A 26,917-nucleotide genomic window follows, 5' to 3' on the forward strand; every position below is an offset into this window, starting at 1 on the left:
TTTCTTTCTTTGTGACGTCCTTGTCTGGTTTTGGTATCAGGGTGACGGTGGCCTCGTAGAATGAGTTTGGGAGTGTTCCTCCCTCTGCTATATTTTGGAAGAGTTTAAGAAGGTTAGGTGTTAGCTCTTCTCTAAATGTTTGATAGAATTTGCCTGTGAAGCCATCTGGTCCTGAGCTTTTGTTTGTTGGAAGATTTTTAATCACAGTTTCAATTTCAGTGCTTGTGATTGGTCTGTTCATATTTTCTGTTTCTTCCTGTTTCAGTCCTGGCAGGTTGTGTGTTTCTAACAATTTGTCCATTTCTTCCAGGTTGTCCATCTTATTGGCATAGAGTTCCTTGTAGTAATATCTCATGATCTTTTGTATTTCTGCAGTGTCAGTTGTTACTTCTCCTTTTTCATTTCTAATTCTATTGATTTGAGTCTTCTCCCTTCTTTTCTTGATGAGTCTGGCTAATGGTTTATCAATTTTGTTTATCTTCTCAAAGAAACAGCTTTTAGTTTTCTTGATATTTGCTATCGTTTCCTTCATTTCTTTTTCATTTATTTCTGATCTGACCTTTATGATTTCTTTCCTTCTGCTAACTTTGGGGTTTTTTTGTTCTTCTTTGTCTAATTGCTTTACGTGCAAGGTTAGGTTGTTTGTTCGAGATGTTTCCTGTTTCTTAAGATAGGATTGTATTGCTATAAACTTTCCTCTTAGAACTGCTTTCGCTGCATCCCATAGGTTTTGAGTCATCGTGTGCTCATTGTCATTTGTTTTTAGGTATTTTTTGATTTCCTCAGTGATCACTTCGTTATTAAGCAGTCTATTGTTTAGCCTCCATGTGTTTGTATTTTTTACAGGTCTTTTCCTGTAATTGATATCTAGTCCTATAGCGTTGTGGTCGGAAAAGATACTTGATAGAATTTCAATTTTCTTAAATTTACCAAGGCTTGATTTGTGACCCAAGATATGATCTATCCTGGAGAATGTTCCAGAAGCACTTGAGAAAAATGTGTATTCTGTTGTTTTTGGATGGAATGTCCTATAAATATCAATTAAGTCCACCTTGTTTAATGTATCATTTAAAGCTTGTGTTTCCTTATTTATTTTCATTTTGGATGATCTGTCCATTGGTGAAAGTGGGGTGTTAAAATCCCTTACTATGAATGCGTTACTGTCGATTTCCCCTTTTATGGCTGTTAGTATTTGCCTTATGTATTGAGGTGCTCCTATGTTAGGTGCATAAATATTTACAATTGTTATATCTTCTTCTTGGATCGATCCCTTGATCATTATGTAGTGTCCTTCTTTGTCTCTTCCAATAGTCTTTATTTTAAAGTCTGTTTTGTCTGATATGAGAATTGCTACTCCAGCTTTCTTTTGGTTTCCATTTGTATGGAATATCTTTTTCCATCCCTCACTTTCAGTCTGTATGTGTCTCAAGGTCTGAAGTGGGTCTCTTGTGGACAGCATATATATGGGTCGTGTTTTTGTATCCATTCAGCCAGTCTGTGTCTTTTGGTGGGAGCATTTAATGCATTTACATTTAAGGTAATTATCGATATGTATGTTCCTATTCCCATTTTCTTAATTGTTTTGGGTTCATTATTGTCGGTCTTTTCCTTCTCTTGTGTTTCTTGCCTAGAGAAGATCCTTTAGCATTTGTTGTAAAGCTGGTTTGGTGGTGCTGAACTCTCTCAGCTTTTGCTTGTCTGTAAAGGTTTCAATTTCTCCATCAAATCTGAATGAGATCCTTGCTGGGTAGAGTAATCTTGGTTGTAGGTTTTTCTCCTTCAACACTTTAAATATGTCCTGCCAGTCCCTTCTGGCTTGCAGAGTTCCTGCTGAAAGATCAGCTGTTAACCTTATGGGGATTCCCTTGTGTGTTATTTGTTTTTCCCTTGCTGCTTTTAATATGTTTTCTTTGTATTTAATTTTTGACAGCTTGATTAATATGTGTCTTGGCGTGTTTCTCCTTGGATTTATCCTGTATGGGACTCTCTGCGATTCCTGGACTTGATTAACTTATTTCCTTTTGCATATTAGGGAAGTTTTCAACTATAATCTCTTCAAATATTTTCTCAGTACCTTTCTTTTTCTCTTCTTCTTCTGGAACCCCTGTAATTCGAATGTTGGTGTGTTTAATGTTTTCCCAGAGGTCTCTGAGACTGTCGTCAGTTCTTTTCATCTTTTTTCTTTATTCTGCTCTGCAGCAGTTATTTCCACTATTTTATCTTCCAGGTCACTTATCTGTTCTTCTGCCTCAGTTATTCTGCTATTGATCCCTTCTAGAGTATTTTGAATTTCATTTATTGTGCTGTTCATCATTGCTTGTTTCATCTTTAGTTCTTCTAGGTCCTTGTTAAATGTTTCTTGCATTTTGTCTATTCTATTTCCAAGATTTTGGATCATCTTTACTATCATTATTCTGAATTGTTTTTCAGGTAGACTGCCTATTTCCTCTTCATTTGTTAGTTCTGGTGGGTTTTTATCTTTCTCCTTCATCTGCTGTGTGTTTTTCTGTTTTCTCATTTTGCTTATCTTACTGTGTTTGGGGTCTCCTTTTTGCAGGCTGCTGGTTCATAGTTCCTGTTGTTTTTGGTGTCTGTCCCCAGTGGCTAAAGTTGGTTCAGTGGGTTGTGTAGGCTTGCTGGTGGAGGGGACTAGTGCCTGTGTTCTGGTGAATGAAGCTGGATCTTGTCTTTCTGGTGGGCAGATCCACGTCTGGTGGTGTGTTTTGGGGTGTCTGTGGACTTACTATGATTTTAGGCAGCCTCTCTGCTAATGGGTGGGGTTGTGTTCCTGTCTTGCTAGTTGTTTGGCATAGGGTGTCCAGCACTGTAGTTTGCTGGTCGTTGAGTGAAGCTGGGTGCTGGTGTTGAGATGGAGATCTCTGGGAGATTTTCGCTGTTTGATATTACGTGGAGCTGGGTGGTCTCTTGTGGACCAGTGTCCTGAAGTTGGCTCTCCCATCTTAGAGGCACAGCACTGACTCCTGGCTGTAACACCCAGAGCCTTTCATCCACACAGCTCAGAATAAAAGGGAGAAAAAGTAGAAAGAAAGAAAGAGAGAAAGAGAGAGAGCGCGAGAGAGAGAGAAGAAAAGAAAGTTATTAAAATAAAAAAATAATTATTAAGAAAAACAATTTTTAAGTGTAAAAAAAAACACGGACGGATAGAATTCTAGGACAAATGGTGAAAGCAGAGTTATACAGATAAAATCTCACACAGAAGCATACACAAACACACTCACAAAAAGAGGAAAAGGGGAAAAAATCATAAATCTTGCTCTCAAAGTCCACCTCGTCAATTTGGGATGATTTCGTTGTCCATTCAGGTATTCCACAGATACAGGGTACATCAAGTTGATTGTGGAAATTTAATCCGCTGCTCCTGAGGCTGCTGGGAGAGATTTCCTTTTCTCTTCTTTGTTCTCACAGCTCCCAGGGGCTCAGCTTTGTATTTGGCCCCACCTCTGCGTGTAGGTCGCCGGAGGGCGTCTGTTCTTCACTGGGACAGGACGGGGTTAAAGGAGCCGCTGATTCGGGGGGTGTGGCTCACTCAGACCGGGGTGAAGGTGGGGCACGGAGTGCGGGGCGAGCCTGCGGCGGCAGAGGCCAGCGTGACGTTGCACCAGCCTGAGGCGCACCGTGTGTTCTCCCCGGGGAATTTGTCCCTGGATCCCGGGACCCAGGCAGTGGCGGGCTGCACAGGCTCCCCGGTAGGGGGGTGTGGAGAGTGACCTGTGCTCGCACACAGGCTTCTTGGTGGCGGCAGCAGCAGCTTTAGCGTCTCATGCCTGTCTCTGGGGTCCGCGCTATTAGCCGCGGCTCGCGCCCGTCTCTGGAACTCCTTTAAGCAGCGCTGTTAATCCCCTCTCCTCGCGCACCAGGAAACAAAGAGGGAAGAAAAAGTCTCTTGCCTCTTCGGCAGGTCCAGACTTTTTCCCGGACTCCCTCCCGGCTAGCCGTGGTGCACTAGCCCCTTCAGGCTGTGTTCACACCGCCAGTCCTCTCCCTGCGCTCCGACCGAAGCCCGAGCCTCAGCTCCCAGCCCTGCCCGCCCCGGCGGGTGAGCAGACAAGCCTCTCGGGCTGGTGAGTGGTGGTCGGCACAGATCCTCTGAGCGGGGATCTCTCCGCTTTGCTCTCCGCACCCCTGTGGGTGTGCTCTCCTCCGTGGCTCCGAAGCTCCCCCACTCCGCCACCCGCAGTCTCCTCCCGCGAAGGGGCTTGTAGTGTGTGGTAACCGTTCCTCCTTCATGGCTCCCTCCCACTGGTGTAGGTCCTGTCCCTATTCTTTTGTCTCTGTTTGTTCTTTTTTCTTTTGCCCTACCCAGGTACGTGGGGGAGTTTCTTGCCTTTTGGGAGGTCTGAGGTCTTCTGCCAGCGTTCAGTAGGTGTTCTGTAGGAGCTGTTCCACGTATAGATGTATTTCTGATGTATCTGTGGGGAGGAAGGTGATCTCCGCGTCTTACTCTTCTGCTATCTTCCCCCTCTCTCGGCATGTGGGATCTTTTGTTGCTGTGCGCAGGCTCTTCGTTGTGGTGCACGGACTTCTCTCTAGTTGTGGTGTTTGGATTTTCTCTTCTCTAGTTGTGGTGTGCAGACTCCAGGGCGCGTGGGCTCTGTAATTGTGGAGCACAGATTCCAGAGCACATGGGCTCTGTAGTTTGCAGCACGCGGGTTCTAGTTGAGGTGCGCAAGCTCAGTAGTTGCGGCGCGCGGGCTTAGTTGCCCCTCAGCATGTGGGATCTTAGTTCCCTTAGCAGGGATCAAACCCGAGTCCCTTGCATTGTAAGGCAGATTCTTTACCACTGGACCACCAGGGAAGTCCCAGCACCATAGCTTTATATGGGGAAGTGACTTGGCTTTAGTTTTTATTTTCCTCTTTTTCTCCCCGTTTTGGTCTTTCCATTTGCCAATGACAGCCAAATGAAGTTTTACAGTTAATCTTAACTTCTTATATAATGGTTGTTTTTTCTTCTTTTTTCCCCCTTATTTTTCAGCTCCCTCAGGCACAAAAGGTAAACTCTTTTCCATCACATTCCAGTCATCCCCAGAACTCACGAATTGTGCATGCCTCCATGGTCTTGTGCATTCGGCACTGTTCATGACCAGTGAAATGGTTTTCCTCTTAGGATTTTGGGAGCCTGAAGTTGGGCAGGAACAGAAAGGCCAACAGACTTAGCTGTCCACTAGCCCCTCGCCAACTTAGTCCCACCAGAGAGCCGTATGGTGGCCAGTGGTTTGGGGATGAATGTGTGCCCAACCATTTTGCTAAGAATTCTCAAATAATAGGTCAAGCGTAAGTTTGGCACATTCTTTCAAACATAGCGTTCCAGGCCTTCCCTGGGATACTTTCCTAGGGAGACAGGTAATATGAATAATTAATTAAGCCCAGTAACCATGTTTAGATTCTGGGCTCTTAATCCAAATCCCTGAAACTCACCTTGGGTTTCATTAATTGCAAACTCAACAGCTGCTTTGCTTGTCTCAACACCCATACCACTCAGAGAACATTAAAGCAGAGTTCTTGCCAATGGTCAGACCCTTTCACTGGTCCTCATTATCTGTCTGAGATGATCTGGTGCCACCATCTAGAATGTTCTCTGTCCAGAAAGATTACATGTGGTTGCAGTGCTGACTTTGCTGTATCATTCCCATGGCATGTCACTGCATCTTAAGGACAGTTATGGCAGAAAACATGTCACGTGATGCCTGCTGCATTGTTCTTGTGTATTTCACAAACAAAAGCAAGATTTTCAGAAGATAGAGTAATTTCTGGGGCCCAGATGTGAGTTGGTTTCATTTCAAGAGTTGAGGTAGGGCAGCACCCTGAAATTTAAGCAGTACCTCCTAAGCCCTCCAAATCAGAGATGATTTGGTTTTTTCTCACTAAGAGAGATATCACAACTGTTCTACAAAAGACAGTCTGTTCAGACCATATGGACAACCAGAGGCCCAGAAATCATTACACAATTACTCAAATATATTTGAGATATTGAAACAAGGCAGGACATGCTAGTGTGTGACTTGGCTTGTGTTAATGTTTGATTACACTTCAGTGCCATCACAAAAGGACTGAACACTTCATTAAAAGTTAAAGTATTTGAGTAGAGCAACAGCTTCCAGGGTAAATATATGTTCAGAATTCCACATTATCTGGAAGGCTCGGCATCTTTGATAGGTCATGCTTGCTTAATTGCCCACATTTGAAGTTTCTTTGCAAAGTGACTTAAACTCAGTGCCTAAAAATGGACTGGCCTCAACTTACTAGTATTTATTCATCAAATTTCCACTGATCCGTAGACAAAAGCGTTCGCTTGTAAAAGATTCCTCATGAATTTGAGGTGCCATCAGCCATGGAGTTTAAAACAAAGTTCAAAACAAACCAGCACAGAATATGGTAAGAACAAATGTTGCTGGGCCATATGATTCTTCAATAGCACTTAGCTCATCACACTCTTTTCTTCTATCATCATATCTTATCTTGACTCACATCGCATGCCCTGAAAAGTGGAGCCTATTATTATGATTATTGAAAGTTCAGTAGTGAGGAAGATGCTCCAGGGGCTTTTCCTGTGTCCCAAAGATATTTGACTGCCCAGCAGATTCGTTCTGCAACCCTAGATGACAAAGAGTAACCCTGCCTCCCATTCCTCACTATGGCTACAAATGGTCTTCTGTTATAATAGAGAAAGGTATTTACCTTAAACAAAAAATTAAGAGCCGTGTGTGAAATGATTTCAGAATTCTTTGGATAATTTCTGGGAAATTCAGCTCTTTGGAGAAGGAGTTTAACTATAAACCTCAGGTATCTGGGCTGGAAGATGAGGAGGGTTGAGGAGAGACACATTGCTGATTGAAGGCATTCACCCTCAGGACCACTAGTCTCAATTGTTGATGTATGAGCATCCCTACCCCTCATGTTCCTTCCCTTCCCCTCCCCAGTGTTACCAAAGGCTTTTGATAGAAGGTTAAGGTTCTTACAATCATCAGTTCCCCTCAAATGTATTGTCTTACTGCTTGACCAGCAAAAGAAGATGGTGGGTTCCATTCTAGCCTTTATCTGTTTGTGACCATGAGCAAGTCACTTAACGTCTCTAAGTCACTTAACCTCTCGTTATTCAACAAGAACGAGAGGCTGACTTTGTAGTTTTGTCATGAGAGTTATTTCTCTTACTTGCACCTACCACAGAGCCTGACATATGCTGAAACTCACAAAATTTAGAGTTCCTGTTACCATTTGCTCAGCTTGGCCCCCAGTGCTTTAGAGCAGATGAAGAGTGCAGTTAGACATGATGTGGTGGTCTGGGACCTCCATAGTGTTTTGTGGTCCTGACTCAAGCCTAATGAATAATCAGGAGATGTCAAAAGAGCCTAGAAGGAATGTGATGCTTCTCTTGGTTCATTAAAAACTCTGTGTATCACCTGCCTGTACCTCCTACATGGAGTCAGAAAGAAATGGAGACTGGACTTGAAATCCCAACAAAGCAAAGGCTTTCAGAAACAATTGTTTTGAGAGATTTCTTCCCAAAGCCTTTGACATTACCCATAGATTTCACCCATCCATGGCCATGATTATAATGAGTCCCTTCCAAACCCAAGAGTTTGTTGTTCTGGGGGTAAAAGGGAGGTAGCTCCAGCTGCTCTGTCTTTGGCCAGCTTTTCATATGAGATCATGAGTGCATACATTGCACCATATGGTGTCTGCATTTGTGCTATGTTTTTGTTGGAATCTCTCTTTGTATCATCTGCAACTGTTTTCTCTATAAATATTTTAAATAGTTATGTCTCTGTAAACATGCTTATTTTAATCTCTTGGCTGATCTACAACTAAAAATGTCCCATTTGGGTATCCCTCTTATGTGTAGCAGTCATTAAAGATTGTTGTCTATAAATTATCATTTTCGTGATGCTAATAATTTGAGGGTTTTCCAAAACTTCTCTTCTAGCCCTTTTGGCTATTTTCTAGAACAATGGTTTGCAAAAAAAAAAAAAAAAACAGTTTTGTTTTCCCTGTGATTCTTAAGCACCTCTGAGATAATTTCTAGATTCTATAAATTTCAACCCTTAATACAAAATAGGGATAGTACTAACTGGTTATACACTTGACCAATAAATATTTTCACCAAATACATAGGCAGTGTCCTGAATCTTGGTTAAAAAAAACATGTAGCAATACAGACCTGATGCCTTCAGGCCATCACAAAACTGTTCTTTTTAGTGAAAATTGAACCACTTTCTCCATTGCATTGATTGTTCTTGAGTTCAACAATGAAGAGAGGTCCATATGTAAGAAAGGTTTGCCTTTTTTCCCTTACATGGTACTTGACTTCTACAAAAATGGCTGGGAGATTCCATTTTATAATAATAACAGAATTACCCAAAGCCTTTGCAAATGTATGTTCAGTTGTCTCAAAAATAGTCCAGTTTTCATACTACATATTCATCCATGTAGGTTCTGTCTATAGGAACTAAACATCAGTTGTTCACTGTGTGATTAATCACTATAGCATGGAGCCTTGAATACTTAAAGGAAAAAATACTCTTTGGGGTATTCCAAATTTGGCTGTTCACATGGTTAACTTTTCCACACACAGATTTTCCCCTCCCCTTCATTTTGTGCTGTCTTCAAACAGCTTTGGAATTTGTCAAAGACAGTGTCTTGAAAGTTTTGAAGGTACTCCGTGTCTTGCCTGGCACTATATTAGTTAATATCAGCCTGAAAATTCTGAGCAGGCATAAGCATTTTTCTCAAAACCATGGTTAAAGAAAACCACATCTCTAATCCTGTTTGGAACAGCAATTGATGGATTCAGGGCTGCACAGTATGGCAAAACGATCCCTGTTTAATAGCCAGACCGTGTGTTTTGTTTCCTGTTAGGAATAGCTTAACTCGCCTTCTTGAACAAACACAGCAGGGCTTGAGATCTGTTGTTCTATGCCTGCTGTGATATTCTGTGCTGCTTAACTTGTATGAGGACTCAGGAGTGCATAAATTAGCTTCTTAAAAGAGTGTCGATTTGGGGGTTTTCTTTCAGGATGGAACTGTTTTATTAATTTCTCCCCCTAAGTGTAAATGGGATCCTGAATCCATTTGCATTTTCTTTGTTTCCTTGTTTATATTATATTTAGAAGGAATAAATGGAAGCAGTCATTTATCTAAAGACTTTTCTTTTCTTTTCTTTTTCTTTTTCTTTAGGTATAGACTCATGCAAGCAGAATTTGGCCAGCTCTTATCTCACTGTAATCAGATTTCAGCAATTGTGGGGCATCATTTATCATTCCTTGTCTCTTTTAACTTCTGCACTTTGAAATGTTGACTTGTCATTGAAAACAGAAATTTGAAAGTTTGCAAAGCTGCTGATTTCAGAGAACTGTAGGTCTAGTGATTTTAGTGTTTCATTACAGTTATATAACCAGCTAAATCAATGCAAATGAAGTGCAAAATGGAGAGGTGATAACTATTTACGTTTGGATCTGGTTTATGACTCATTTGCTTTTACTTTGACTGGCTTTCTGTCTAAATTATTATAGTTTGTTTTGATACTCGGTTTTCTTCCTCATCATTTACTGTTTGTTTGTTTTTTTCATATATATATATATAATTTTTTTTTTTTTTTTTGCGGTACGCGGGCTTCTCACTGTTGCGGCCTCTCCCGTTGCAGAGCACAGGCTCCGGACGTGCAGGCTCAGCGGCCATGGCTCACGGGCCCAGCCGCTCCGCGGCATGTGGGATCCTCCCGGACCGGGGCACGAACCCATGTCCCCTGCATCAGCAGGCAGACTCTCAACCACTGCGCCACCAGGGAAGCCCTCATTTACTGTTTTATAGGAACACATACAGACATCTTTTATATGCATTCCCAAGCTGGGGCTGTTAAGATTGACTATCCTCAGAGTCCGAAAGATGATAACTACATCTTAAATTAGTAGATTTATTTTGTGAATAAGGCAAGGGAAATAGAAAGTGGAGCAAGTCCAGGCACTTTAGCTTCCCCCATGGTCAGTGTGATGGATTCTGTGGAAATCTGAGTTACAACATATTGTTCCACCATAATGATGATCACAGAACCAAACATTTTATTCTTTGCAGTAGTTCCATATGAGTGTACCTGTGGCATTCCAGACAAGCTGCCCTGCTGCTGAGAAAGGAGGTGAACTTTGCAAGGTTCACAGCCATGTGAATCTTAGCCAGTCCCTTTCCCATTGGCCCTGTTCAACTGTGTGTTTGAGACCATAAATAAATGAATGCAAGACCCTCAGATTCAAAGCGTATGACTTCCTGATGGCGGGATGACCAACAGAACAGTGCAGAGGGGCTCTGGCTGAAGCCCCATATTGGCTGATGGGGGACCAGGGAGCTCCATTTTGGAAGCAGGATGCTATTTGCATTTCTTATTTAGGAGAAAAAATTTGTTAATTTTAATCAACCTCAAAATGTGTGTCTACTTGTGTATCTGGAAAAAAATGTTCAATTTGTACCCATTTTAATACATATTTGAATTTTTGTAGCGTTATGTACTGTTTTTTTTTCTTTTTTTTTTTTTTTTTTTTTTTGTGGTACGCGGGCCTCTCACTGTTGTGGCCTCTCCCGTTGCGGAGCACAGGCTCCGGACGCGCAGGCTCAGCGGACATGGCTCATGGGCCTAGCTGCTCCGCGGCATGCGGGATCTTCCCAGACCGGGGCACGAACCCGCGTCCCCTGCATCGGCAGGCGGACTCTCAACCACTGCGCCACAAGGGAAGCCCCCGTACTATTTTATAATAAGGAAAAGAGCAAGGTGACAACTCAGAAGTTCATGAGCAGCACTTGCCAAGGCCCACCCACGATGAATGCTTAACTCAGCAAAATAGTACTGATAATGCTAGTCCATTGTACCTTAAAAGAGACACATTTGATACAAATAAAGCAGAAATGGTTTTGAAACACTGGTATAATGTGTTCTTTAAAAAAAAAGGCTAGACACTGTAAAGTCAAAAACTAAGAATTGATTTTAAAATCCCTAATATATCAATGCTTTCTAGTCCGAGACTTACTTTTTAGTGTCTTAGAAATTTAAAGTCTTCTTTCAGAAAATTCTCATTTAGTTAAGATATGTGAATGTCTTCTACTATTTATTTAAATTAAGCACAACTATAAAATATGACTCTCTTGAGGTGTTAAAACAATACAAACTCTACTCATAACATTGCTAAAATGAAATTGCCTTTTCTTTTGAAAGTCAAAAAAAAATCTAAATAAAAACAGTGGAATTTTAAAACTTAAATTGTTCTTACCTCTCCCCAGCCCCCACCCTCACCAAAGAAATTTATATACCCTTCTTCCTTCCGTATAGAAGGGAAGGCAGAGGATTGAGAAAAGTTCTTTCAAAAAGCCCAATGAATGGGAATATTGTGTCATTAATGGCAGCATAACCCATATTAAGCCTGGGACAGTCTTGGAGAGGGTATTACAGGACACCCAATGTTCTGATTTCCTTGCTTCTAGATGCAGTTCTGTAGGTCATTCTTATTGATCCTCAGGCAATATTGAACTCAAAGAACTGGATTGCTATTTTGAGGTCCCCTCTGTATTTACTGATAGATTTAGAACACCTGTATCCATCACTTGACATACTAGATATGTTTCCTGAAAAAGCAGTATATAAATCTACAGTTTATTGGTCAAGACCCTGGAAAAGAGTACCGTTTAAAGGACAGCTGCATGGAATAGCTTAATGAAGTAAAGAATTAAGCGACTGGCTTCCGTGGTGGCGCAGTGGTTGAGAGTCTGCCTGCCGATGCAGGGGACACGGGTTCGTGCCCCGGTCCGCGAGGATCCCACATGCCACGGAGCGGCTGGGCCCATGAACCATGGCCGCTGAGCCTGCGCATCCGGAGCCTGTGCTCCGCAACGGGAGAGGCCACAACAGGGAGAGGCCCGCGTACCGCAAAAAATAAATAAATAAATAAATAAATAAATTAAGCAACCTAGAATGTGTGAACTTGAGCCAGAAATACAATTTTTTCTGACTGTGTTATTATGTTTCCACTAGCTCAAAGGAGAGAGGGAGAGAGAATACACAATGAACAACATTTCAACACAGGACTAAGCAAAATCAATATAATTCAGTGACTAATTTGAAAACTAAATCTGTCAAACTAATTTGAAAACTAAATCTCTGTCAAAGTATAAGTCAAATCTATATCAAATCAATGGCAAATAACCATCAGTGATTTTTTTTTTTTTTTTTTTTTTTTTTTTTTGCGGTACACAGGCCTCTCACTGTTGTGGCCTCTCCCGTTGAGGAGCACAGGCTCCAGACGCACAGGCTCAGCGGCCATGGCTCACGGGCCCAGCCGCTCCGCGGCATGTGGGATCTTCGCGGACTGGGGCACGAACCTGTGTCCCCCGCATCGGCAGGCGGACTTTCAACCACTGCGCCACCAGGGAAGCCCAACCGTCAGTGATTTTAATATGACTATATAGGTCCTCACAGGAGGGAATTTCCTGAGTGGCAGATGTAGTGGGTAACTCTCATGAATTACTCAAGTGAAAACATACACTTGCACTATATATACTCATAGGCATTGCCTTTCCTTTCTTCACTTTTTTTGGCATAATTTTTTTGATACAAACAATTCTAATTTTCATCAACAGAATTTGTCTACTTTTATTGTTTCTGCACATTAAAATTGGAAAATTGGTCTGCCTTTTCATTTTTTTGTACTAAAGTCATGTATTTGTTGATCTGGTCATAGCTCAGCTGCCTAATCTTTTTTCCAGTCACATTATTCCCAGGTCAGACCCCCAATTAATGGATATATATTGATTACAAACCCAGATGTAGCCCAGTTCCATGAGAACTGGAGGGATGTCTCTGTGCAAGCTTCCAGGCATCACATGCCAAAGGATTCAACTGAAATGACCCTCTGGGGCAAACTGGAGCAGTTGTGCAATCGTGTACAGCAATAATACTGAGAAGTCCAAAAGCAGAAAGTTAGATGTTTATCCCTTCAAATTAACTGGAAGGGTTTTGGAAAACCTAGCCTAGTTTCATGAGGTAGAAAAATGTCAGGCAAAGGGCTAATGCCATGGTATGGACTTTCTTTTTCCAGAAATGACTCATGGAATTGAACCACTTGCTGAATCATGAGCCCTGTGTGCTTGGATTGGACCCATCCATGTCTGCCCAGGCCTGGGACACATTAGATGATTTGGCCGGGTGCTTCTGAAGCATCTGTCCTTTCTTTCCTGACCTCCTTCCTCTCCAACAATTTCCTTCCCAATGTGCATCCTTCCCAACCTTCTTTAATATTTGCAATTACCACAACCCCCAACTGCTTTCTAAAGCATATTGTCCATATCATGGCATAAAGGAGAAGTATTTTTTTATTTTGTATATGTAATTTGAATGAAGAGATGGATGAAGTTCAAATTTGATAGAGCAGTGGATGGATTTCAGAGAAGCTTAGCCTAGAATGGTCTTTATGAGAACAGCTGCACTTGTTGGATGTGTCAGGCACTGTATTAGATGCTTTGCATCTACAATTCTATTTAATCCTCCCCAGAACTCTTGGAGATATTCCTATTTTAGGGATGCTTTGCTTGGTTGCCTCTTTTACTTCATTCCAAGATACTTAAGGCAAAACATGACATTTGTCTTTGTACCCCTAAAACAGGAGGCTGAGGGCAGAATGATTTGAACAGGAGTTCTAGTGTCAGGTTGGCCAAGGCTCAAACCCGCACCCTGCTGCCCTCTGTGACCTAGAGCAAGGTACTTTGCTCCTTTATCTTTAATTGATTCATCTGTAAGATGGGTATAGACATTTTACAGGGTTAAATTTAAAGCTATATAGATGTTAAATGTTTAAAGCAATATTTGGTAATAGCAAAACATGTTTGGAAATAGAATATGGCTGAGTGGATGGGTGGATGGATAGATGGAAGAATGAATGAATGGAAGGATGGATAAATACAAATGACTCAAGAAGTGTGAGTAACCTGTTCAGGAATAATTCAGGTCTCTTTGCTTCTGTAGCTCATTTCTCCTCTCTGTTCTGCTTTCCAAGGAAATCATAGTGTTCAACTAAGCAGGGTTTTTTTAAGTCCTTTTCCTTTACCTCTTTGACATCATAAACCTTTTGCCCCTATCAGCAGCAGCTGCACATAGGTACCAGCCTCCCAGGCCCTCGTTACAGTCTAAGTTTGACCTCACTGGCACAGGCAAGATACACAAAGAAAGGTATTAAGAGAAGGAGCCAAGAGCAGGTAGAGGATGCACAACATAAAATGGACAGTGGTAGCCCTGGAGTCTTGTCCAGATTCTGGTACCAATTCTCTGTGACTCCTCTTCCTCTCTGAGCCTCATTTATAAAGTAAATAAAAGGACAGGATTAGAATAAATTCATTCAAGGAACATTTGCTGAGTGCTTCTTATGTACCAGACTCTGTGCTAAATGCTATGGATAAAAGGAGGAACCATTCCCACTTCTGCCCTTGGAGTTCACAGGCTCTACAGAATCCCCAGCTTTTCTTCCAGCCACAGTGTTCAGTGACTTAGCTGTATTAACAGTTTGCACAAATTTGGTCCTAGATTGTATCGTAGGTTGTAGAGTAAATATGATTATCTTTGTAGTGAAGTTTGAGAACATCTGGTTCCCATTTCCAGTTTGTTAGGGAAGGTTTTATGGAGGAAGCAGCATTTCAGGGGGTCTTTAAACAAGGGAAAGGTTTTGTCCCAGGGCCCTGAAGCCCTGACTGTTGGCAGTGTTTTCAGGCATCTATTTGGGAGGCGTCTAAACCATAGTTTGTGAAAATATAAATCTTTGGCCACAATGGGGGTCAGTTATGTGTCATAGCTGATCATGAATATTGGCCAAAATCCAGTGCCCCATAATAATTCCTATTGTCCTTATTTTGGGGCATTCCTGAAGTAAGCGTGTTGTACACTAATAAAGCAGTTCCCTAAGACAACTTTCAGATATGTTAATCTGTAATATTCTCTCGTCCATGGGTTTGCTTATATATGTGTCCCTGGTCAAAGACAGCATCCTCCCTCTGTCTAGATATTTACCCATAAAATGTATTCCCTGCTTAATGACTTAGATCTTTGAAACACTGAGAGAAAAAGAAACAACATAAAAATTTTCCTGAAAAATAACAACTTTATTAGAAGAAAGTTATTTTGAGATTCTCATCCAGATGATCTAACATTATCTAGCATTATCATTCACAAAGTTGTCTTTAGGTTGTTAAAAAGAGAGAGAACAAACAAATACAACAATTTAGTTCATAAAAGATGCAGTTAAAGTTCAAAGAGGGAAATCTGATTACTTTTATATTTAGACAACCTAAAATACAGTGAATCTCATAAGAATTCAGGATTTCCAAATCTCAGATGCAAGTAATAATGATTCAATAAAAAGAGGAAAAGTTTTGTCTAAAAGCAAAGTGTCATTTATGTAGCATTCTCAAGGACTGAGTGATGACACTTTACCAAGACAGTCAAATGCAAAGCAAGGGAGAAATGTCACTTGGAAGGTTTACTACTTCTTTATTATTCTTATTCTCTACTGCTACTTTCTTTTTTTTATAAATTTATTTTATTTATTTATTTTTGGCTGTGTTGGGTCTTTGTTGGTGCACGTGGGCTTCCTCTAGTTGGAGCGAGCCAGGGCTACTCTTCGTTGAAGTGCGCGGGCTTCTCACTGCAGTGGCTTCTCTTGTTGCAGGGCACGGGCTCTAGGTGCGCGGGCTTTGGTAGTTGTGGCACTCAGACTCAGTAGTTGTGACTTGCGGGCTCTAGAGTGCAGGCTCAGTAGTTGTGGCGCACGGGCTTAGCTGCTCCGTGGCATGTGGGATCTTCCTGGGCCAGGGCTCGAACCCATGTCCCCTGCATTGGCAGGTGGATTCTTAACCACTGTGCCACCAGGGAAGTCCCTCCACTGCTACTTTCTTAATGCTTTAAATTATTCAAGGTTCAGGCATCTTGCAAAAATATTGAAAAATGCCAGTACAAAATGGGAATCTAAACAATGGTTGGTGTTCTTAATTTGTCTAGATTTTAAAAAGGAAAGCAGTTCATCTGAGTAGTATCATAAAAGACAGGTAATTCATATTGCTTACATTGAAAGAATCAACTCCTCAATTAAAAATAATAGCACCTGCTTTTTCTAAATATCTTGTTTTGAAGAATATCCGAAATACTGATAATCAAATATAATATGTTTAACCCAGAATGTAAAAACTTTATTCTGATAGCATTTCCATGTCAAAGTGTTACCATGGTTTGTTTAAAGGACTTTTTGATCTTTATGCAAAAAGGGATTTTAAAAATAGGATTACTGTTATATATTTGTTTGTTTGTATTTATTTTTAAGGCATTAATATTCATTGCTACCATATGTTACTGGGTGGTTTTATTTATTAATTAATTAATTTATTTTTGCTGTGTTGGGTCTTCGTTTCTGTGCGAGGGCTTTCTCTAGTTGTGGCAAGCGGGGGCCACTCTTCATTGCGGTGCACAGGCCTCTCACTATTGCGGCCTCTCTTGTTGCGGAGCACAGGCTCCAGACGCGCAGGCTCAGTAGTTGTGGCTCATGGGCCTAGTTGCTCCGCGGCATGCGGGATCCTCCCAGACCAGGGCTCGAACCCGTGTCCTCTGCATTAGCAGGCAAACTTTCAACCACTGCACCACCAGGGAAGCCCCTGGGTGGTTTTATTTATAAAATGTTTTCTGTAAGTGAGAATTTATGGGATGTTCTTATTATTAAAATTTTCAATCATACAGAAAAGAGACAAATTTTTAAAAAACACTTAATCAAATACACACACACACACACACAGAGAGAGAGAGAGAGAGAGAGAGAGAGAGAGAGAGAGAGCCAATAGTGATTTAGGAATCGTTTGGTTTTATCACCGAAGCAAGCTATTCTTGCTTTCCCTTCTCATTTCAAAATGACTTCTTTGATTATTGAGAAAATGAATTTTTAAATGTGCCTGTGTATGTAAATCCTAGCCACTATTGAAACAGCCAGCAAATTTCATGATCATCACTAAAGGCTGTGGCAGTCTAAGTGATGTGAGAGTAAAATTCACAGCTAGAGTCAGATAATGTTAACATTAGCCAAGCAGACAATGTTGATACTGTGCTCCCTCTTCAGGCATAAAATGCACCAATAGGATTTAGTTTCCATGTCTCAGTGGGTCTCACCTGTGTTCTACCTCTGAAGTGTGTCTATATGTGTCTCCAGAGAAAAGGTCCTTCTGCATATACCCAGTACAAAAAGTTAAAACAGATCATTGAGTATGGTTCTTACTATATTCTTGCCCTGATACTTTTGTTCAGTATTGAGGATAAGGGATGTTGTAATGGTAGAAGGAGAGGGAGATTTGGGGGAGGGGAAGTAGGCAGGCATTGAAAAGGAGTAGATACAGAGCACTGTTTTTGATCTGGGAATAGGTGGGAAGCTCCAGGGATCTTTTCTGTGTCTTTTCTGTGTGTGTGACCAGGGGGTGGGGGTGGGGGTGATCTCTACGTAGCCACATACTCTGCACATGCCCTCTTTTCTTGATCTGTGTTTCCCTACTGTTCTCCTTAGTGCTGTCTCACCAAGTAATTTGTACAGAGTGTTATTCTGATGACTTTCTACTCTCCAGCTCTCCCCTCACCATGGAGTGTGGAAACTGGAGAATATGGGTGTTATCTGTCCCACCCACATTGCCCCTCATCATGTGTTAGCCAGAGAATGGCCCCTGGGGGATTCCAAGGTCATTTGTAAACTTGAGCTCATGTAGAAAGGAGAGAATGCCAAGGTTTTGGCTTCCCTTCTGTGAAATCTGTGTTTGAGAAAGTAGGTGTGAAGGAACCCCCCTTTTCCTGCATGCCCTCATCACATTCTCAGATCCTGAATGCTTTAAAGAAACAGTGGTTCTCCTTTCAAAATGTTTCATCTGATATTTAAAGATGTACACAGCTGCATCTTTCCACCAAAGGTTATTGACAGAAGGAATAGTTGATATCGCCTATCTGTGTTTCAGTTCAGTGGGGAACTTAGTGACATTGGTTACAGTTAAAATACATTTTTATTGGTAAGGCCCATACTCTGGAAATGGCTTATCACCCAGGACCTTGTGTCTGCAATTCACTCTGCTTGCCTCTAGATGGTGGTAGTGTCTTTTCCTGGAGTGCAATTTAGTGTTCATACCAGGTGTTGGAAGGAAGACAGAAGAAATGCAGCTGTGTACTCACAAATTACATAAACATATATAAAATATTTATGTATTATGTAATATATTTATATGATGTACTCTATTAATGCAGTCAATATGCTGATCAACTTTAATAAGAAAAGAAAAACATACAAACATAGGAGGAGCAAAGTATAGAAGAAATATGATATTTGCAGAGAGTTAGTGAGTTGGCCTTTGTTCTTGGCTTAGAGCCATTCTCTTCCTAAGCTGAGTTCCCCATTTGTGCACAACCTTCTCATTGAGTCCCAGCCTCCAGGGCTGAGCACATCTGGCAGGAGGCTCTGCTGAAAACCACCTGGCAGCCCTCAAACGGGCTTCCAAGCCTGCTGCCCTTAACTCGCTCAGATCCCTCCTCAGGGCCAGGAGTCCTGCTTGCCTCCTTTCTCTGGGGCTTTGCACTCACCACCAGGGGCCTCCAGCTATAGAATAAACAGAGCATTCTGCCACTGGCGCTGGCAAACTTCCTCTGATTGGAGATGTGAAAGAAGGCAACATAGTAGATGTCCTCCAAAAGTCACAAATCCAATCCATGTTCATTTGGGCAAAGAGAAAAAACTTATTGCCTCAACTAACCCAACAGAAGAAAGCATGGATGGGGTTGATCTTAGGGATGAAGGCATTCAGGACTGGTACCTTCCCTCCCTCTCCCCGTTCCTCCCTCCTTCTCCTTCTGCTTTTCCCTCATCACACACACACACACACTGTCTCTCTCACACTCTCTCATCTCTCCTCATCTCTGGGTTGACTTTATTTTCTCAATTGCGTCTCTATGAGGAGGGGACATAGCTGTCAGGCTTATATTCCTAAAACCACACACAAAAGAGTGTAGAGAGTTTTTCCTATTTGCTCCAGATGGAAAAAAGGAAAAACCCCCAAATAGCCCATTTTGAATCATGTGTCTAATTAATAAACCAATCATTGTGACCTGGGCAGAGTTTGTGTGTATTTTTGTGTGTATGTGTGTGTGTGTGTGTGTGTGTGTGTGTGTGTGTGTGTGTGTGTGTGTGTGTGTGTAGTGCTGTGGTTGGCACAGCCTGGGTTGGATACCCAGCCACACGTGCAGGGTGGGAGAGGTTAACTGTCAAGAAAACCTTGTGAATGGAAGGGGTGAAGAAGATTTCCCTAAAGGAAGGGGTTGATATTTGCAAAAGAAGGAAAAGAAAAGTGCCGGGCAATTTTTTTAAAAGGTCTCCCCTGCATTGTTCCATTTGTAAATATTTTTAAGTATAAAGTAAGTGATGAAATTACTATGCGGCAGGGAACTTGTTCCTAGTGTTGTTAAACTGGTTTTCAGAAAGCTTCTGAATTTGTCCTATAAACCCTGAAAGATATCAGTAAATGCTGGACATTTTTATTTTAGTTAAGGCTGGTCATAAAGAAGACAGCCTTCTGCTCACGTGTAGAGAGACAGTGTACCGCCCCAGCCAGCTCTTCCCCATTTGCCTCATTAGCTTTCCTGTCCCCACTAAGACCTATGTCTTATTCCTGGTTATCTTCCCAGCACATGGCATGGAACTTGGAACATAGCTGATGCTCAAGGAATGTTTATCAAGGGAATCAATGAATAATAATGACTAGACCTGCAACAAAATTGATAGAACACAAATCTGGTTCTGTTATCCTATCTGGGGCCACACCCTAGAGCGGCGCCTGCATCGAGCTAGTGCCATTGGTGGGAAACTAATCAAGCATTAGGAGGAGAGGCCTGGCATCACTGCATGTACCTCACAAATGCATATTCATATGAGCCCATATGCATGATTAACTTGGGAAGCTGACAGGAAGCAGTCAATCTGTTGAGCAAGTTTGTGTTTTATAAACCAGATGTTTGGTATTATTATTCATCATTTCCTTTGATACCAGAATGGTCTCCATTATGTAGCATAGGAAATGAAGGATATGGAATAATATACACTTATTATACAACAGAACACCACAACCAAGCATTTCAGAGGCCTGTTCAAAGCCTGGGCAAGTATAATTGAATGGCAGTTCATTTTAGGATTCCCACTTGGACTCAAGTTAATGGGATTTTGCCTAGATGGACCATCGTGACCCCCAGTCTCCCACTCCTACCCTTGGAAAATGAATGTTGACTCTATGTCTGCGTTTTTCTTGGAAGCCATGTCTATGAATCATAAGCAGTGCTCTTGCCTCAGTGTCTACTACAGGTTAGGGAGCCACAGGAAAGCAGGGACCCCCTAGTGTAGTGCGGGGACAGAGGGTGTCTGGCTGTGGTTTGCTGCATAATTCCTGCTTGGTGGTCTTAAAAAAAAAACCAAAACCTTTTGCCACCAGCTGCTATTTCCTATGGCAGGAGTACAGAATGCCTTTCAATCGTAAAGTGCTTACCGTGCAAATTAACTTTCAATTTGATATTCACTCTCCACAAAATGTTTAAGATTCACAGGACCCAGACCCAGTGGAAAGTGGGAAAGATGGAGCTGGCGGGTGCAGAAGAGCATCTTCATGTTGTGCAAGTGATATTTCCGGAGTGCTGCCAGCCCTCATGGCCATACTGATGAGCTGGTATAACATCAGAAAGGCTACAGGTTAGGGTTCTGGCCAAGCCAGTACAAATCTGGGGCAGAATTGTCCCTGAAAGAGGGACATGTGAGCTCATAACAGTGGCTAGACTGAGATCACTGCATTTCCCTTGTTTACCTGGGGCTGGTTTAAAATGAGTGGTTTCTGTACAAATGTAATATTATGGGTTTTTTGAAAATTTTAAGTAACGCAGTAATTATATTTGGAATTAGCCCCTGAGTGAAGTTGTTACTATTTTCTGGCCTTAATATTTGGAAGTTAGTTTCCCGTGATCTTATATTTATGCCAGGACAAGTACCAGTGACTTATAACTGATTTTTACTGTTTGCAGGAAAAAAGCTTCATTTCTCATTATTGTCAATGGTATGTTTTGATTTTATCCGTGATACATGTTGGCATTGCTTGAAATTTTGATTTGAGTTGCAAAGTGGAAGTTGCCCAGGGTTATGGATCAGCTCAACTCAGTTTTCTTTGTAGCATTAAGGATTAATCAAGGAGTCAGAATATGGGAAGATTTCTGATTCTGAGGGAGATGTTTATTGTGGGTTGGTTCTGCCTTTGAAAATGGCCTTGCATGCCCCCATTGATGGCCATAGTATACTTTAAGTATTTTTAGCAAGGTGTTGGAACCATGGTTTCACAAACTGTTATATACCAGTTGGTTTGGTTCCTGGCAACAATAACTGTTAGCATTATCTCATAGTTAATATTATTTGGTTCTTAATATGATACATCAAGTTTGTTTATTTATACTAACATCAAAGTTAGGCTGTCCCAAATAATAGATTATATGATTACAATGTGTATTACTCAGGATTCTCCAGAGAAAGAGAACCATATGAGATATATATGTATTTTTTTTCTTAAGTGTAAGGTAAGTATACACACACCCACACACATACACACACACAGAAGGAGGGAGGGAGAGAGGGAGGGAGGGAGAGAGAGAGAGATTTATTTTAAGCAATTGCCTCACATGAATGTGGGGGGCTGACGCATCTGAAAAACTGTAAGGCAGGTTGGTAGGATGGCAATTCCAGCAGGATGGGATTTTACAGTCTTGGGTCTGAAGGCAGTCTGGAAGCAGAATTTCTTCTTCCTTGGGGAACCTTTTTTTCTCTTAAGGCCTTGAACTGATTGGATAAAACACACCCAGATTATGTAGGATAATCTGCTTTATCAAAGTCTACTTATTTTTTATTGAAATATAGTTGCCATGTAACATTATCTTAGTTTCAGATGTGCTACATAGTGATTTGCAAATATTATGAAATGATCATCACTATGTCTAGTAACCTTCTGTCCCTGCACAAATTATTATGTTACTGACCATATTACTTATGTTGTGTATTATATCCCCGTGGCTTGCTTATTTTATAGCTGGAGGTTTGTATCTCTTCAGCCCCTTCACCTATTTCGCTCCCACCTGCCCCCCGCTCTGGCAACCATCTGTTTGTTCTGTTTCTGTGAGTCTGTTTTTATTTTATTTTGTTTGTTTGTTTTGTTTTTTAGATTCTACATATAAGTGAGATCATACTTATAAGTGAGATCATTTGTCTTTCTCTGACTTATTTCACTTAATGTAATACTCTCTAGATCCATCCATGTTGTCACAAATGGCAAGATTTTTTTATGGCTGACTAATATTCCATTGTGTGTATATATCACATCTTCTTTATCCATTCATCTCTCAATGGACAATTAGTTTGCTTCCATATCTTGGCTATTGTAAATAACATTGCAGTGAACATTGGTGTGCATATCTCTTTTCGAATTAGTATTTTATTTTCTTCCGCTAATTACCCAGAAGTGAAATTGCTAGATCATATGGCAGTTCTATTTTTATTTATTTATTTATTTATTGGCTGTGCTACGTGGCTTGTGGGATCTTAGTTCCCAGATCAGGGACTGTACCTGAGCCCTCAGCAGTGAAAGCATGGAGTCCTAATCATTGGACCGCTAGGGAATTCCCGGCAGTTCTATTTTTAATTTTTTGATGAGCCTCCATACCGTTTTTCACAGTGGCTGCACCAATTTACAATCCCAACAGTGCACAAGGATTTCCTTTTCTTTACATCCTCACCAACGCTTGTTATTTGTTATCTTTTCGATAATAACCATTCACTGACAGGGATGAGGTGATATATCATTGTGGTTTTGATTTACATTTCTGTAATAGCGATGCTGAGCATCTTTTCATATGCCTGTTGTCCATCTGTTTGTCTAATTTGGGAAAACGTCTATTCAGGTCCTGTGCCCATTCTTCAGTCTGGTTGTTTGTTTATTTGATGTTGAGTGTATGTGTTATTTGTATATTTTGGAAAATAACGCCTTATCGGATATATAATTTGCAAGTATCTCCTTCCATTCAGTAGGCTGCCTTTTCTTTTTTGTTGATAGCTTTTTTTGCTCTGCAAAAGCTTTTTAGTTTGATGAGTCCCATTTGTTTATTTTTGCTTTTGTTTTTCTTGCCTGAGGAAACACATCCAAAAAAATTGCTAAGACCAATGTCAAAAACCATACTGCCTGTTTTTTTTCTAGGAGTTTTATGATTTCAGGTCTTACATTTAAGTCTTTAACTCATTTTTAGTCTACTTTTGTATATGATGTGAGACTGTCCAGTTTGATTCTTTTGCATGTAGCTGTCCAGTTTCCCTAATACCATTTATTGAAAAGGCTGTCTTTTCCCCATTGTATATTCTTGCCTCCTTTGTCATAGATTAATTGCCCATATAATTATTCATATAATGAACCCCTATAAGTGTGGGTTCATTTCTGGGCTCTCTATTCTGTTGCACTGACCTATGTGTCTTTTTGTGTGTGCCAGTACAGTAATGTTTTCGTGACTGTACCTTTTGTAGTATAGTTTGAAATGAGGGAGCATGATCCCTCTAGCTCTATCCCTGCATGTGGCTCTCTGCAGAGCCCCAAGGTGGTACCAGCCCACTGTTGGGTGGGGCTGGGTCCCTGTTGCTCTAGGCTAGAGGGAGGATTCCAAAATGGGGCTTGCCAGTGCCAGTGTTGTTGTGGAACAAGCTCCTGAAACTGGTTGCTGCCAGCATCTCTATCTGCAGGGGGAGTCCCAGTTGCCTCCTGCCTCTCCGGGAAGCTCTCTAAGGTCAGCAAATGGGTCTGACCTAGGCTTCTTTTAAACTACTGCCTCTGTGCTGGGACTTGGAAAGTGTGAGATTTTGCAAGCACTCTTTAGGAGCAGAGCCTCCATGTCCTGTCACTCTATGGCTCCCCTAAACATAAGCCCTGCTGGTTTTCAAAACCAGACGTTCTGAGGCCTTGTCTTCCCAGTGTAGGATCCCTGGGATGAGGAGCCTGATGTGGAGCTCAGACCACTCCCTCCTTGGGGAGGACCTCTACGATTGTGATATTCCTCCTGTTTGTAGGTTGCTGACCCGGAGGTATGGGTCTTGACTTTACCACGTCTCCGCCCTTCCTATCCATCTCGTTGTGGTTCCTTCTTTATGTCTATCGTTGTGGAAAATCTTTTCTGCTATCTTCAGTTTGTTCTCATAGATAGTTGCTGTGTAAGTAGTTGTAATTTTCGTGTGTCTTTGGAGGAGGTGAGCTCTGGGTCTTCCTACTCCACCATTTTGGCCATCTCTAAAACCAACTGATTTAAATGTTAATCGCATCTAAAAAATACATTCACAACAACATCTAGACTGGTGTTTGGTCAAACAACTGGCACCATTGCCTAACCAAGTTGCCACATAAAATTAACCGTCACATCATGAATTCCCAGTCCTTGAGGGATCTTGAGATTCTTGTGTTGTTTTGCTTGTCATGGAGGAATATAGGCCTATCTTGATATAGAGGTAAAACTAATAAGAACATGGCCTCCTCTATCCCTGTTAGGAGTTTTCCCAAAGCATATAAGTTTCTCTTTAACTATCATGGTTATTGATGGTGGAAAGCATTGCCTTTTTACAGTGCTTCTTGGATTTTAATATGCATACTAACTATTGAAATGAAGATTCAGATTCAGAGAATCTAGAGAGGACTTGGGATTATGCATTTCTAGGGCACTCAGGTGCCAGAGGTACTGCCATTCTGTGTACCACATTACAAGTAATGAGGTCCTATTGCTCAAATAACCTATTGGAAGAACAAGACTGGTAGAAGATTGACTGAGTTTAATGACCTTTCTCAGGAGGCCAGTCAGTCTGTGGGGACCTCAGTCTATGGGGACCTCTAAATTTTAGGATCTTCTCTTTATAGTGCCTTTTCCCAAGAAGACCGAGGGAGCAACACCTCCTTTTTCTATGGAATTAAAGTGACAGAGAAGTGCCCAAACATCAGAAAACACTCTAGACTGAAGATAGTGGATTCTTATTCACAGATTGCTTCATTTGAAGCTTGAATGGGCTGTGAAACCAGGAAGTAAACCTCTCCCACCAGACTTGCCAATTTTGGTCTCTATCCGCAGTGCCACATGCCTTGATCTTACTGGAGACTCTGCTACTTGCTAGCCATGTGACCTTGAAGGCAGGGAAAGGAAACTAGCATCTTTTGAGCACCTGCAGATGCCAGGTACCTTGCTGGGCAGTTTCACATTTTATCTTCATGGCAACACTGTTGGGGAATACTTGGCATTATTTCATATGAGGACATGAAGGCTTAGATAATGCAGTTAATAAAGATTCAAAGCTGAGAATTAGAACGAGGTTTGTCTTGGACCAAAGCCTACTGTGGTCCAGGACTCAGTTTCCCCATTTGTTAATGGGGCAGAGTAGGGGTTCCTGCCTTTCTCCTAACACTGTTGTGAAGGACGGTTGGGATGGTGGTCTCAGTGCATTTGTATGCAATTCAGTGAGTTACAGAAGTGTATTATGTGCCAAATTTCAAGAGTTCTTCTTCCGGGAGGGATGTTCAGCTTCTTACCAGTGATTTAAAGATGAGCTGTTCAAATTATTTTTTTATTTTGTTTTTATTTTGTTTGTTTTCCATCTGGGACTGACATACAGAGATACGCAGAAGTTCAAAAAGGCCATGACTCAGCTACCTTGGGGAGAATAAATGCTTCCAGATTCCATTGTTTCCAGCAGGGGCAACTCATAAAACCCCTTATGCTCATGCTTTCTGATCCTCAATTTCCAGATTAAGGAGAAGCATTAATATTGCACATATTGAACATAAAAGTCTGCAAAGTAAAACAGTAAAGTCAGTCTGTAGTAATAAAATAAAATGAATCACTGAGATCCAAACAGGGCTTTATTTGAACTCAAATAGCTGAATGCAGTAAACAGATCAGCTGGAGTGACTGATGGTAACTGACGTTGTTTCCCCTGCTGGGGAGGAGGGGCTGGGATCTTCACCTGCACGTCAGGGTGGAGGAATGTTGCACTCCCACCTATGCCATAAAGGCTCCAGTGGACCCTGGTCCATTCCCAACAGCCCCTGGTCAGGAAAGGATGAGATAGTCAAAGGGTATGGCCTCCAGCACTATTTATCCTAGATCTTTCTCAGGTAACTGGCTTTTCTGTCTCCATCCAGCTTGCCAATGGTCAGGGCCCCGTCCTGATGACCACGGTCGCCATGCCTGTGTTTAGTAAGCAGAACGAAACTGTGAGTACAGTGACTGGATTTCCTACTTGTTGCTAGGACGGTTGTTATCTCAGACCCCCTCTGACTCAAGCTTTGGTGCCCTTTATTTACTCATTTAATTTAAGGATGGAGGGTGTATAATTTTTCCTCACTTTTAATCCTGCTGGTAGCATCATGAAATCAAGAGTAGATGAGAGATGAGACTTCCCTGGTGGTCCAGTGGTTAGGGCTTTGTGCTCCCAATGCAGGGGCCCCAGGTTTGATCCCTGATCAGGGAACTAGATCCTGCATGCCGCAACTAAGAGCCGGCACAGCAAAAAAAAAAAAAAAAAAATAGATGAGAGGAATTCAAGCAGGCATCATTTTACAGTTTGTAGCACTTTTCCAAAATTTAAGTGTTTAAATGACCAGAGGAAGGAAACCCCCAGAAGGAATCCTTGATTGTAGTGGGTTAACCTCTCTCTGATTTACAGTTACCAGCCTTGAATTAGATTCCCAGGGCTGTGGCAACAAAGTGCCCCAAACAGGATGGCTTACAACAATAGAAATGCATTCTCACAATTCCAGAGGCTAAAAGTGCAAA

The 26,917-nt window shown here is 41.5% G+C and overlaps 1 protein-coding gene across 1 annotated transcript in view; it reads left to right on the forward strand.

Moving 5' to 3' along the window:
• Nucleotides 1-26,917, forward strand: part of CACNA2D3 (calcium voltage-gated channel auxiliary subunit alpha2delta 3) — a 787,629-nt gene that overhangs the window by 556,329 nt on the left and 204,383 nt on the right. Inside the window, exon 14 of the mRNA XM_079935575.1 lies at nucleotides 26,284-26,355. Coding sequence (XP_079791701.1) covers nucleotides 26,284-26,355 — 72 coding nt within the window. The remainder of the gene's footprint in view (nucleotides 1-26,283; nucleotides 26,356-26,917) is intronic.

The sequence above is a fragment of the Stenella coeruleoalba genome, assembly GCF_951394435.1.
Source record: "Stenella coeruleoalba genome assembly, chromosome: 10".
Taxonomy (NCBI): Eukaryota; Metazoa; Chordata; class Mammalia; order Artiodactyla; family Delphinidae; genus Stenella; species Stenella coeruleoalba.